At 38.0% G+C, this 12195-nt stretch overlaps 1 protein-coding gene across 2 annotated transcripts in view; it reads left to right on the forward strand.

The window, feature by feature from the left end:
* The window catches only part of LOC111571685 (radixin-like), a 64434-nt gene that overhangs the window by 27721 nt on the left and 24518 nt on the right, over positions 1–12195 (forward strand). For both annotated transcript variants that reach the window (XM_055015086.1, XM_055015087.1), the window contains exon 3: positions 7786–7869. In XM_055015086.1, coding sequence (XP_054871061.1) covers positions 7786–7869 — 84 coding nt within the window. The remainder of the gene's footprint in view (positions 1–7785; positions 7870–12195) is intronic.

Raw genomic sequence — 12195 nt, forward strand, 5'->3', positions numbered from 1 at the left:
GTGCTGCAGTTGGTGGTGACTGAATGAGTCACAGGCGTTGATGGTTTGCATAATGATGAACGGTGCTCATTGACTCTGTCTCTGCAGTAGGTGCTAATAAATTTGTAGCATTAGTGTAACAGGCCATGTGCTGGTAGTAGTCACCGTTGGAGGAATAGATGTGTACAAGCCTCTAAACTTGTTTTCCAACAATATTTTTGAGATGTAGCTGTAACAATCATGAACTGAAGTGAAAAACTAACTGCATTCATTATATATTCATGGAATTAAGTTATATAAGTGACTGCGTTCATTATCTTTGCTAATCACGTTGTTGAACAGGACGTTCAAGATGTCAGAAAACTATTTGGCCCGAACTCCATCACCATCTACTGTCATTGTACAATAAATATTTTAGATTTCAGTCTGTGGAGGCTTGAAGGAAAAATTATTACTCGGTGTGGATCTTTCCCCTTAATTAGAAACACAGTTTGCCCTGGATGTGCCAGGCTCCATATAGCAGCATGGTGTATCTGATGTGTTTCTGCTGTCTGTGGTGGGGATGAAAGTAGTATAAAAAGCATAAGTAGAGGCTGCAAAAAATCATTATAACTCATCTAAATTATTGCGTGTTTGTTTGCACTGCAAGTTTTTCATGAAAAAGATTTTGAATATGTCCCTGACACGTGACCAAAATGGATTTTAGCCGAGCCATCAGTCAGTAGTAACTGAATGCATGGTGGTCTGTGAACAGGCTGAAGCCGCCTCCTTTATCTGATAACGTTTTTGTAGCTATCAGCAAGAAGACATGTTTCTCTTTTTCTGTAACTGCCTTTCCTCTCCAGCAGCCACACTCACTCTGTTACTTTAATATGAAACCTCTGAACCCCAAGCTGGTGTTTTTCTTTTTTTTTTTTTACTGGTTCTAGTTAAAACAAATGCTTTATATTTGGCAAATTTTTTGACCTGCAGCATAAAGAAATTTTGATGAAATGTTCCAATTTTAAGCTTAGTTTTGGTTAATTTTCCAGATAGAATTGTACCTTGCACATAATTTGTTCCAGGATTGTCTTAACATCAAAAATAAGATAATATTTTCTGTTTTTACAGTTTCTGACTCTGATAGATGCTGTAATTTTGGAGATTTGGAGACTTGATAGCTGGAAAAGCTAACAAGTGTGCTTTGTGAAAAGGGTTACACACATACATACACACACACACACACACACACACACACACACAACCATATGGCTTTGTTCCCATACTTTCCCAACATCTACTGTACAAACACTGTTCCTCCTTCATCTGGAACAAATGCAGACTTAAAACCAAATCTTTATACTAAACAAACCATTTCTTTTTCAAATTGGACATTTGATTTTCTTTAGTAAAATTACACACACACTGACCAACGGTATGAAAAATTATGTTAAAGTGACATTGAGTCTCACCACCGTAAAAAAGGAATATTTTTGACAGTTTTGAACTAATTTTTAAAGATATTGTACTTTTATTCTACAGATTGTCCCCATTTTGTTAAATTTCAGATTACTAGTATAAAAAGGAATGTTTTTCACTGTTTTTTTTTTTTTATAATTCACACTTATTCTACAGATTGTCTCCATTTTGTTAAATTACACATAATCACTATAAAACCAATATTAAAAACTGTAAGTAACATGAACACTTTTTTAAAAACCGTATTTAAATCAGCAAAATTATCAGTATTTTACAGATATTGCCATTTTTTTGAAAGAAAAATTATGTGTATTAAGGATTTTTTAAAAAGCACATAGTAATTCATTCTTTTACACTATGCGGCCATAAGATCATTGTTTTGTTGTATTTAAATCAGCTAAAAAAACATTATTTTATAGATATTTGCTGTTATTTTCACTGTTTATACAGTTTTTAAACATTAACAGTATCTCATCATTTGTTCACATATTTTTTCTGGCCCATTGCTGCCAAATTACCATTTTTTAAAACACATTTTCTTTTTACAATATACATTCGGAGGATGCCTCTACTACTGCAGTTGCATGGCTTTATTAAACAATCTAAAGTAAAGGATTTCTTTAGATTGTTGCAAAAAAAAGTGTGGCTGTTTGTTTGCCTGCAAGATGTTGTAAAAGTCAGTCTGTATGTGGGACATTGTTGGGCTTTGTTGGGGGTAGAGAGGATGTGCTTTTGTCTGCAGAATGTTTGTGTGTAAGTGAAGTCTTTGTGTATTTTCAGGTCAGTTGAGCTGTCTGAGTCCTGTGTTTTCTGTCTGCTGCTTTCTTATGATTGATGCCCTCAAGTCCCTGTAGGCTTTATCTGTCTGTCTTTGTCTCGCACACATGCACACACTTACACACTGGGGGAAAATATGTTTTTTTCAGGTCATACAGATAATCAATGTGGCCAATAACTGATATTCAGCACCGATATATTTATTTGCAGTAAAAATGTTTCATACATTTGCAGCACAGATCTACACTGTGGATACTCATCATTTACACACATGCTTGGTGTAGCTTCTTTTATTGATTATACTGGAAGAGTGGTGTTGCTGCAGCCACATGATGTGTTTAGTGAGGCCACTTACAATCGAAACCAAGGGCCTAATCTTGCATGGGCTGCACCTCATTATCATTCCACTCTAGGGGAAACAGTCTTGCTTGTTTGTCTTTCTTTAAATCAATCAGAACCTTATTGGGCAGTGCTAAGTCCAGGATGCAGCAGTGGTGTCCCCCTAGAAATAGCAACAGGAGGAATGGTTTTGGTGACACGTTTGCATGCAGGGAGCTGAACACTTTCATTAAAATGGTTAAATTAGACTAAAATCTAGCAGAGCTGCCTTGCTGCATGATCCAAATCCTCTGCAAAACTTCAAATTTTCTGTGTTGTAGGTTGCTGCCTTTGAGATCGTTGTTTATTTTCGTGAAGGGCGTTCTGAAAATGTTAGCAAGTAGATAGCAGAAAGTGAAGAAAAAGCTGCATCAGTTGACAGGCGTCTACCTCCAATCTTCGTTCAGCCTGCTGAGTGTCCAACCCCAAATCCTCATAGCCAGTTCATGCTTTTCATGTCCGTGTGTGCAGACTGATAAGTCAACACGCTCCCTAACTCATACAACATATAACAATAGGACCACGTCAGTCCATGCAGATGGCTGAGGGCCCTCATATCGAACACAGAAAGGCACAATGGGCACTTTTCAGAGGATACAGCAGCTACTTATAGATTGGCCTGTTTCACTGACGTAACATGGGATATCTGGAGAGTTCAGAGCTTGATGGAAAGCTACTTCAATTCCAACCCATTTGACGATGAATTATGAAGGTGTCGATTCGGGATGAACGGATTATTGGCCTGGTTGATTATCACGGCCAAGATGTGGCATTTTTCCAATTTCTGTGTTTTTATTGATCAATTATTGACGAATTAAATGTGCTACTTCAGACTTTGTCCGACGCAGCCTCTTCCTGAACAAGAAATACAAACTGTTACCACAAACTAGGAAATTAGCTTCTTTCACAGTGGCTAGTGCTATGCTAACTGTTAGCAGCTAAGTTTGAAGCCAGCCATAGATTAACCTGAAACAGCGTCTGGAAAACAACAATTAATAAACCTTTAAGATCTGGACCTTAGTGGGAAATGAAAGTGATAGAACAGTGAAAGACTAAGAAAATAGAGAACAGCAGGAGACAAACTGATGGTTCCTAGTCACATAAACAGAGGAGAATGTCCTAATTTAATCACCCCATTTGTATTTTGCATATTCAGTTATAGTCGCCCTTATTAATGTAGAAGTCTAGTTATGGATGACAGGTTCTCTGCTATCACGTGCTATTAGAGTATTAGATTTAATGTGTATAGGTTCCGAAAATCAGTTTTAGGCCCTCTTGATCACCAGTAATTGGCAATGGTATCATCCCTGGAAAACCGATATCGGTCGATTCCTAACATGCAGGCAGTTTATGGAGGGATATCAGGATGGACTTCAGCATGCTGAATGGTGAAACTCCTCCATTTAGACCAGTGCTGATGGGAAAACTGTTATAACAGTTCCAAATATCGACCCAAAACAGCCCATACTTGTCGATCCCTTGTGTGGATGGCGGAGGATCTCCTCGAACAGTCTCCTCTCATATCGAGCATTTGGTTTCGGTATCGGTTGTTTTTCTTGCACATGTGCAGTCGATACACTTGTGCGAGGAAAAGGAGCCTTCATGGTGAAAAACCAAGTCTAAACACTCGGACGGCATTGAAAGGGCGGTGAACAAGTGAGAACCAACTAAAAGATCCTCATTTTACCAAAATGCTCTCAATTCAGTGATCTAAAACTGAAACTAGTCCTCACAAAGATAGACTCCAAACACACAAACACACTCACTACTGATGCAGCAGTTTTCTCCCTAAGGCTGGCAACAAGTTTTTACTGTACCGTTGTTACCTGTATTTCATCTCCTCTGTTTTTCCTCTCTCGCACTGCATCTCTCGCTCTCGGTCGGGGTTACTCGAGGACATTACCAGCTGGTTCTGCTGCAGAGAAGAGTTTGCTTACTGCAGCACAGAACACCGCAGAACAGTCTAATGTATTACAGCATCAATGGGAGCCGATCAGACACACACAGAGGGAAGTGTGTGAGTGTGTTTTTATGTACAGTGTGTGTTTATGAGAGTTCAACAGTGGACCCGGAGAGGATTACCGTAGGACAATTGTTTGGTTTCCACTCGCTCTGCAGGCTGATGGTCTCATGACTTCATGCTGTAACATTAAACGCATGCTTACACACATATTTCATTAGTCAGTGAAAACCTGTTGCTGTGTGACATTGTTTAAATTGCTGAAGTGTTAATGTGGCAACAGCACTGAAAAAAGTTTCTCATTTTTCCCTCTAGAAGTTGCACCTGATGCCATATAATCTGTCTTTTCTCTTGCAGCTGATTTCTTGTTCTTGTCGCTGCTGCCTTCCCAGTGGCATTAAAACTCGTATTTATTTCTTCATCATGAATAATGCAAAATTCTGCGGCTGTATTTGAATTTAGGTTGTTTTTGCACAAGTTAAAATCAAAGGGCACAAAAATATCCTGCACCGCCTAAGGAGGGCTTGTTTATAGAGCATTCATGTCACCAAAAACACAGTTATGTAATAAAGAAACGCAGTAGCAACACTTTATATATATATAATGTAGGAAAATTATCGGGATCTTAACCGACAAAAGTTTGGAGAGGAGATGTAAAAAGGTGTGAATGAAAACATGAAAATCACACATGTAATCACTTGTTTTGGGGTCATCCTTATTTTATTTGACAAACCTCCACTTCACTTGTTTAAAACATCCTTCATCATTCAGTTCGCCAAAGAGGAAATAACACGTTCTTCAAATTTTTGTGGTTTTTTGGCACAAACTTCCACTGCTGCACCCTGAAGTACAGATGCTTGTGAACCAGTAGAAACGCTTCTTGTAGCAGAAGTCATTTTCTTCATGATCCTGCCCTGCTGAGGTCATGACGTTGTTTCTGTCTCATATCTTCAATAGAGTTTGTATTTAATACACATATACAGGAACCAAAGTACAACCACAGTGTGCTTGATGGTACATATTACTATTAATAATCTAAGTCTGAAAGCCACTGAGACTCACCAGTTACTGATAGTGATGAGAAAACAGCGACAGGTATTACTGAGTGGAATCTACCTGATGATCTTCCTTCATTACAGTAAAGTGAAAGCAGCTTCTTCTTTGCAGTTTACTGGCAGAATGAATGACTGTAATACAGAGTGAGTGTTCACTATGTGTGAAAATTATTTATAGAAGTCTGATTGGAGGACAAACACACTCGGCTAGCACAGACTGTCCCAGCAGCAGACAGCAGAGGGTCACTGCAGCTCTGCTTATTCACATTCTTTTTAATTTTTTTAGTTTTATACTTTCTTCAGCACTCTTACATCATCTTAGGTCCTATTATCACACTTGAACGTGTTTGACGGCACTTATCCAGGTTGTTTTCTCCTGACTAGATCCTTGCTTGTGTTGTATCTACCCTCACATGAAGGTCGCTTTGGATAAAAGTGTCTGCTAAAAGAAATTTTACAATTGTCCCTCCTGGCCACTCCATTGCCTCTGTACATGTTGTTTTTTGTTACACTTAAGATGCAGTTATAGCATTTAGTTTACACATTTTTCTTATTCTTTTCTTGTCTATTACAAGGGGCTGCACAGTTGATTGAATTTTAATCTCAATTCCGATTCTAGCTTCCCGCGATAGAATGAAATATGATAGAGTGCGATATTAATGTTTCAAATGAGCGCTCCGCTCATAAAAACTATCAAACTAAGTGCTTCCTAAACTAACCGCAATCCACTAGGGAGAGATTTAACGGTTCTGGCTTCACTTTTGAGGAGCTGTCATCCTGCTGTGCATGAATCTCTGCAGTGGCAGCTTGTGCAAAAAAAAAAAAAAATCCTGGATGTTGCAGCTGCAGTATAAGTAGAAGATTAAAAGGCAACAGAGAGCAGATGGACACAATTAAAATCAAAAGTCAGGAGCATAAGGTGAAGAGCTAATCGCTAAAAGAGTGCTTCTGACTTGTGTCTTGATTTAATTTTGCTCAATAAGTTTTATTTCTGTTTTGCTTTGCAGAGAAGAGACAGATTTTGTTGGAAAATTTTGTACATCAGCAGGTTTTTAGCACAAAGTGGAAGTGAAAGCAGTGTGCTCTGTTTAAATGTGAAAGTGAACAATATCTAGTTTCTCAAATCTGTGAATAATTGTGACATTATTATTCATAGAAATAATCCAGATTTTTGTTGTGGTCATAGTTGTGCATCCCTAACTATAAATACTTGTTTAAATTACTGTATTCTATGCAGAGACCTCTCAGAAACTTTTGACAACTCACTTCTGGCCCAAATCTCATCCGGTCGCTCCCATTTAAACTCTGTGATCTTGGTTTAGACACCGCCCCCAATCACAATTACTGTATCTTATCGTGTCATCAGGTTACCCAGCTGTGGAACATCATATACGTGTGTTTGAAGCAGCAAACCTCTTAACCACACAGATCTGATTTTATGTTTTAGTATTTTCTTCAAGTATTCATCTTACACTCTGACAGCGCTGTCGTAAAACGAGTTGATGTCTTTGATCCCAAATTATAATCCAGAAAGCTCAGAGTTATTCTGACCCTTGTTGGTATGTGTGAACCCTTTCAGGATAAAACTGGAATCTGTAATGCACCGAAGAAGAATGACGATAACGAAACAAATAAGAGACACCAGAGCAGACATCCAACATACAGTTTTGTATAGATATTAAAGGTACCCAGATGATGAACCTTGAAAACTTTGGTAATTCCCTGGATTTCTGTATAGCAGCAATCGTTATAATCAAATATTTTATTTTTACAGTAGTTCAGGAAAGGTATTGCCATTTTTTTTATGCTAATTAAGAAGATTTTGAAAATCTACCTGCTAAAGTAACTTAGTTTAGCAAGTAATATGGTCTCAGAGTTGCTAGCATGTTGCTGTACAACAATGTCTTTTGTTCTCACAGCTTTCTGCCTGGTCTTTACATTTCTGTCATGCTTTAAAATTTTCTTTTCCCCATCATGGGAAGTCAAGGAATGTGTGAAATGTTCAGTATCCAGGGTGTTCAGGATGTATTTTACAGTGAAACCTGAGAGATGAGTCAGTCATGGGCTGCATTTGGAACCATGAACTTAACCAAGCATCACTCGTGTCAAGTTTCTAATTTTAAAACCTGATTATGTCATTGTGTGTGCTAATAATGCTTGTTTATTTGTGTTTTGCAGCTCAATGTGCGCGTCACCACCATGCATGCCGAGCTGGAGTTTTCCATCCTGCCCAGCACGATGGGAAAACAGCTCTTTGACCAGGTAAGAAACACAAACACACACATTTATCGTGGTAATTATAAGAACCATAATCCCACATTGTGAAGACCAATGTCACTACAGCAGCTGGAAAGGGTCAAAAATCTATCTTTTGCTTGACGCGATTCAGGATTCAGAATCCTAATTGACCTTTTATGAATGATGTGAGCTACTGGAAGAATCACGTTGTGTTTCACCTCAATGAGATGAATGAAAACCAGAACTTAAAGTGATGCTTTGCTGGGTTTGGGTTGGTACCGGCTCTTTTCCGACTTCAAAGCTGTCTTTGTCTAAACGGGGAGTTTTTAGCAGACAGTGGATGGGTGGATAGTGTGTGTATGTGCAGATTGTCTGGGAAGCAAAAGGGCAGCTTTCAGGGTTGTTTCATGTCAGAGCGTAAAGGGTTGTTGGGGTTGTGGAGATATAGAAGAAGGAAGGCAGAATGCAAGAGATGTTTCTTTGTTTTCTGCTTTTGTGGTTTGCAGGGTGAGGTCAAATCAAAGGGTAGTTTTTGATGGAAGCAAATCAGACTCATCAGATCAGGCCTTTTATTGGCTTCAAAAATCGTTTTGGGAAAAGTAAAACAGCTTGTTACTCAACAGTGTGGCCTTATTACTGTTTTTGTTCAGTCAAACCTTAAGAAAAACTCATGTTCAATGCCTCTGTACTCGGTTAGTACAATAAACTTTGGTATAACGCTTGCACAACTTTAGCCATGCTAGCTAACCTGTAACCAAAAGCACGTTGATAAAAGCTCCGCAAATCCTGTTCTTAAGGAACAAATCATGCATTAACAGTTATTGACTCAGAAAAACAAACGGCATAGAAGGCAAATAAAGAGTTATTCCACTCACCAAAGCACCGCCGTTAGCGTTGATTGTCATGGCCGACTGCGGTCCCGTGTCTTCAATCGTTGGCGTCACACGACCAGAGGAGCGTAATTTGATTGGCTGGGCGTTGGTTCGATTTAGGCCAGGATTGATTTTTTTTTAAGTCCCCAGATGTGAACAGCGAATTTTCTGATGGCAAATTTTGAACAGTGAATTTCACCTGTCGAATTTGAGCACCTTGAATTTTCATGCTTCGCGTTATTGCACCTGAAATTTTGACTCTGAATTTGTACGCTTTGAAAAACAAGAGTAATTATTAGCTCTTAAAACTTTGATGTGCTAAGTTCAGATATTAAAAAATTCACGTACATAATTTCAATGGAACAAAATTCAAAGTTAGAAATGTAACAGCTTTTAAAATTCTAAGACTGATGAGTTTGATTTGCTTACATAGTTTTTGAGGCTGAATTCAGGTATTAATACATCTGTCTGCAATATATTCTGACATTCCAGTAGTAGTTTTGTGTATTTGTCTTCCTGCTGCAGATAGTTATGAAAATTTAGTGTCACATTTTAATATTTCAGAGCAATCCACAATCATATATTGAGACATTAACCTTAAAGCCAACGATATAGTTTTGTTATCTGTGAATTTGCAAGGGTCTACTAGGGTTCATGTGGCACAACTAATGCACAAATGCAGTTGTTTGCAAGCACAGAATATGTAGATATGACCTACTGTACATGTATGAAACAAAGTCCTTCTTGCAGATTTCAAACACACTAGAATATAGTAGTAGTAGACACTAGAAAGCAGTACAACAATAACTATGTGTCCATGGTCCACAGCAGGTGTCTGTGTGCACATTTTGAGAGTTTAATTATTGCTCAAAGGCCAATTCATAGCTTCCACATGACCAAAATGGACTTTGAAAGTGGTCCCATTTATAGTACAATAGGTGCATGTTGTTATGCTACCTGGACGGTTGCATTGCTTTCCATATCGAACATAGAAAAAACGCTGCCTGTGACTTTGCTTTCTCACCGGATAAAGTAGTTAGTTACAGATTTAACTGTAGCACCGTCTCAGTGTGATTATCACTAAGGCGTGATTAGCACAAGATATCTGGAGAAATTAGAACTTCTGCTGTGTGTTTGGGCACCGTTGATAGAAAGTATGCATCATTTAAAGCTCCTCCAAAGTCCTGTAGCAACTACATCAATTTCCATCGCAGCTCCTGTAATGATTTATTTTAAAGTCGTAGATGATGTAAAATCTCCTCGTACAGCCTCTCCTCATAACAATTGTTCATTTTAGGTACAGCTTGGTTTCTTGTTTTACTGGTGCTTGCTATGTTGGTTGTTGTTGGTTGCACATTTTGGGCTGCACATCCACTTGGACCCTCATGAATTTGGGTGGATGATGAAATTTAAGAACGCTTGCAGACACAAGAAAACATGCAATTAGTCTTAAAGCACCACTGTGCCAGCAATGCTATCGAGTCTTACTACTAGTTTTATTAATATATTTGTGCCAGCGATGCCCACAGTCTTTACTTAATAATTATTTGGTGATGCAAAAGATATTTTTTCATTCTCCTGACTGGCTTAAAATTCAGCTAATATAATATATAGGTATAGAAATTGGTATGTACAGAGGGACAGTAACTTTCCACATTCCTAACAAGCAGCTGTGTGTGTTTCTTCGTGAATATTGTACTGGAATAAGACCCAAGTTGATCCCTCTCATACTCGACTGCTGCTTTCCCATCAGCTCACAGTGTAAAGACTCGGTTATTTTCTCTTTCTCACACCTTCTCACACACAAACACACCCATGTTATTCTACACCAGGGACATGTGCTGACCTCTTCTTCACCTCAGGTCTAGATTTTCTTTCTCAGCTCCAACTTGAGGTGTTGTATAATCAGGACAACAATAATAATTTTCTTGCCAAAGAGCCAAATGGAGATTGAATGATGGAAAAACAAAGATGATATATAGAACAGCAGAACAACAACATGTGTGCAGGTACATTTAAACAGTCAGAGCTGTCAAAGAAATGAGGACAGTGAGAATAATTTTCCCAGATTGAAATGATGCTGTTAATTCTTTAAAACTGTGCCAAGATATTTGCTTGTTTTGTGAACATCTTTTCTCACCATTAAAGGAAACCTGGTTCTGCTGCCGATTGATTAGAGTTAGAATGCTGTATCTTGGCTGTATCACTAGTCCTGGCACACACACATTCAGTCAGTAACACATATATTCCCTCAATAACACACACATTCAGTCAGTAACACACACATTAGCTCAGCGTCTCACAGCCATCTTTCCCTGACACTCACACATTGTCACTGGTCTTCCGTTACTTGCTTCCCTATCTATGAAGCACACACGCACACACACACACACACACACACAAACACACACACACACGCACATGCACACACACACACACACACACACACACACACACACACACATACACACACACACACACACACACACACACACACACGCACACTGCAGCTGACTCACCAAAATTTGACAGCTTCAGCTTGCTGTGCCGATGCATCGTCATAGCAACCAACTGTCAGATGCCCGGTGATGTGTGCACAAACTGCTGCTGCATGGATAGTTGCCTGTGCTTTTTATCTACTTGTGAATTTTCCTATTGAGACTTGCATTTTAAAAAAAACAGGAAATAATACCGGATGTCTGTAAAATAATTATATTTTCAGCAGATTTAAATGCAGAAAATAGTGTAAATTTTCAATCAGACACTGTAGAAGACTGAATTGCCATTTATTAAAATATAAGTGTTGGATGTTAAGGCAGTTTTAATTTTTTTTTTTTTTTAAACCGTTTTTCAGTCCTAAATTTTTTTTTTCAATTAACAGCAGATAACTATAAAGTAATTAAATTTTTGCTATTAAATTCAGTAAAAAAAAGTTGTGTAATTTTGTGGTCGAACCTAAGAGAATGAATTGCTATTTGTAAAAATGCTATTTTTATTTACAGTTATCATTTAAAGTTAGCATTTTCCTTCATTTTACTAGTTATTATATTTTATTTAACAAAACTGGAAAAATCTGTAAAATAACTGTACATTGTTCAAAAAATTAAGGTTACCATAAACTGTAAAAACACAAACAAAAAACATTTCTTTCCAGTGTACTTCATCGCCCCGAAATGGAGATTTTATGTTAATGTTATTTATTAAGCAAATATGGCAAAAAAAAATGTAGGATCCAGTTTTTTAAATGTGCAACACATTGTTGAACACAAAACAAACATTATGTTGGGAACTACTATCAGCCCAATGATGACTTAGCTTCTGAAATGACCCATTACACTGCAAATCGCAATTAGATAATCGTTCACCATCTTGTGGAAGTCGTGATGCGTCTAGTGAAGGATGATGCTGTGAAATTTTATATTGTCTATCAACTCAAATTAGATGCAGAGAAAATCAAGACCATTCTTAGTTTGAAAAC

Source organism: Amphiprion ocellaris, chromosome 11 (assembly GCF_022539595.1).
Source record: "Amphiprion ocellaris isolate individual 3 ecotype Okinawa chromosome 11, ASM2253959v1, whole genome shotgun sequence".
NCBI lineage: Eukaryota > Metazoa > Chordata > Actinopteri > Pomacentridae > Amphiprion > Amphiprion ocellaris.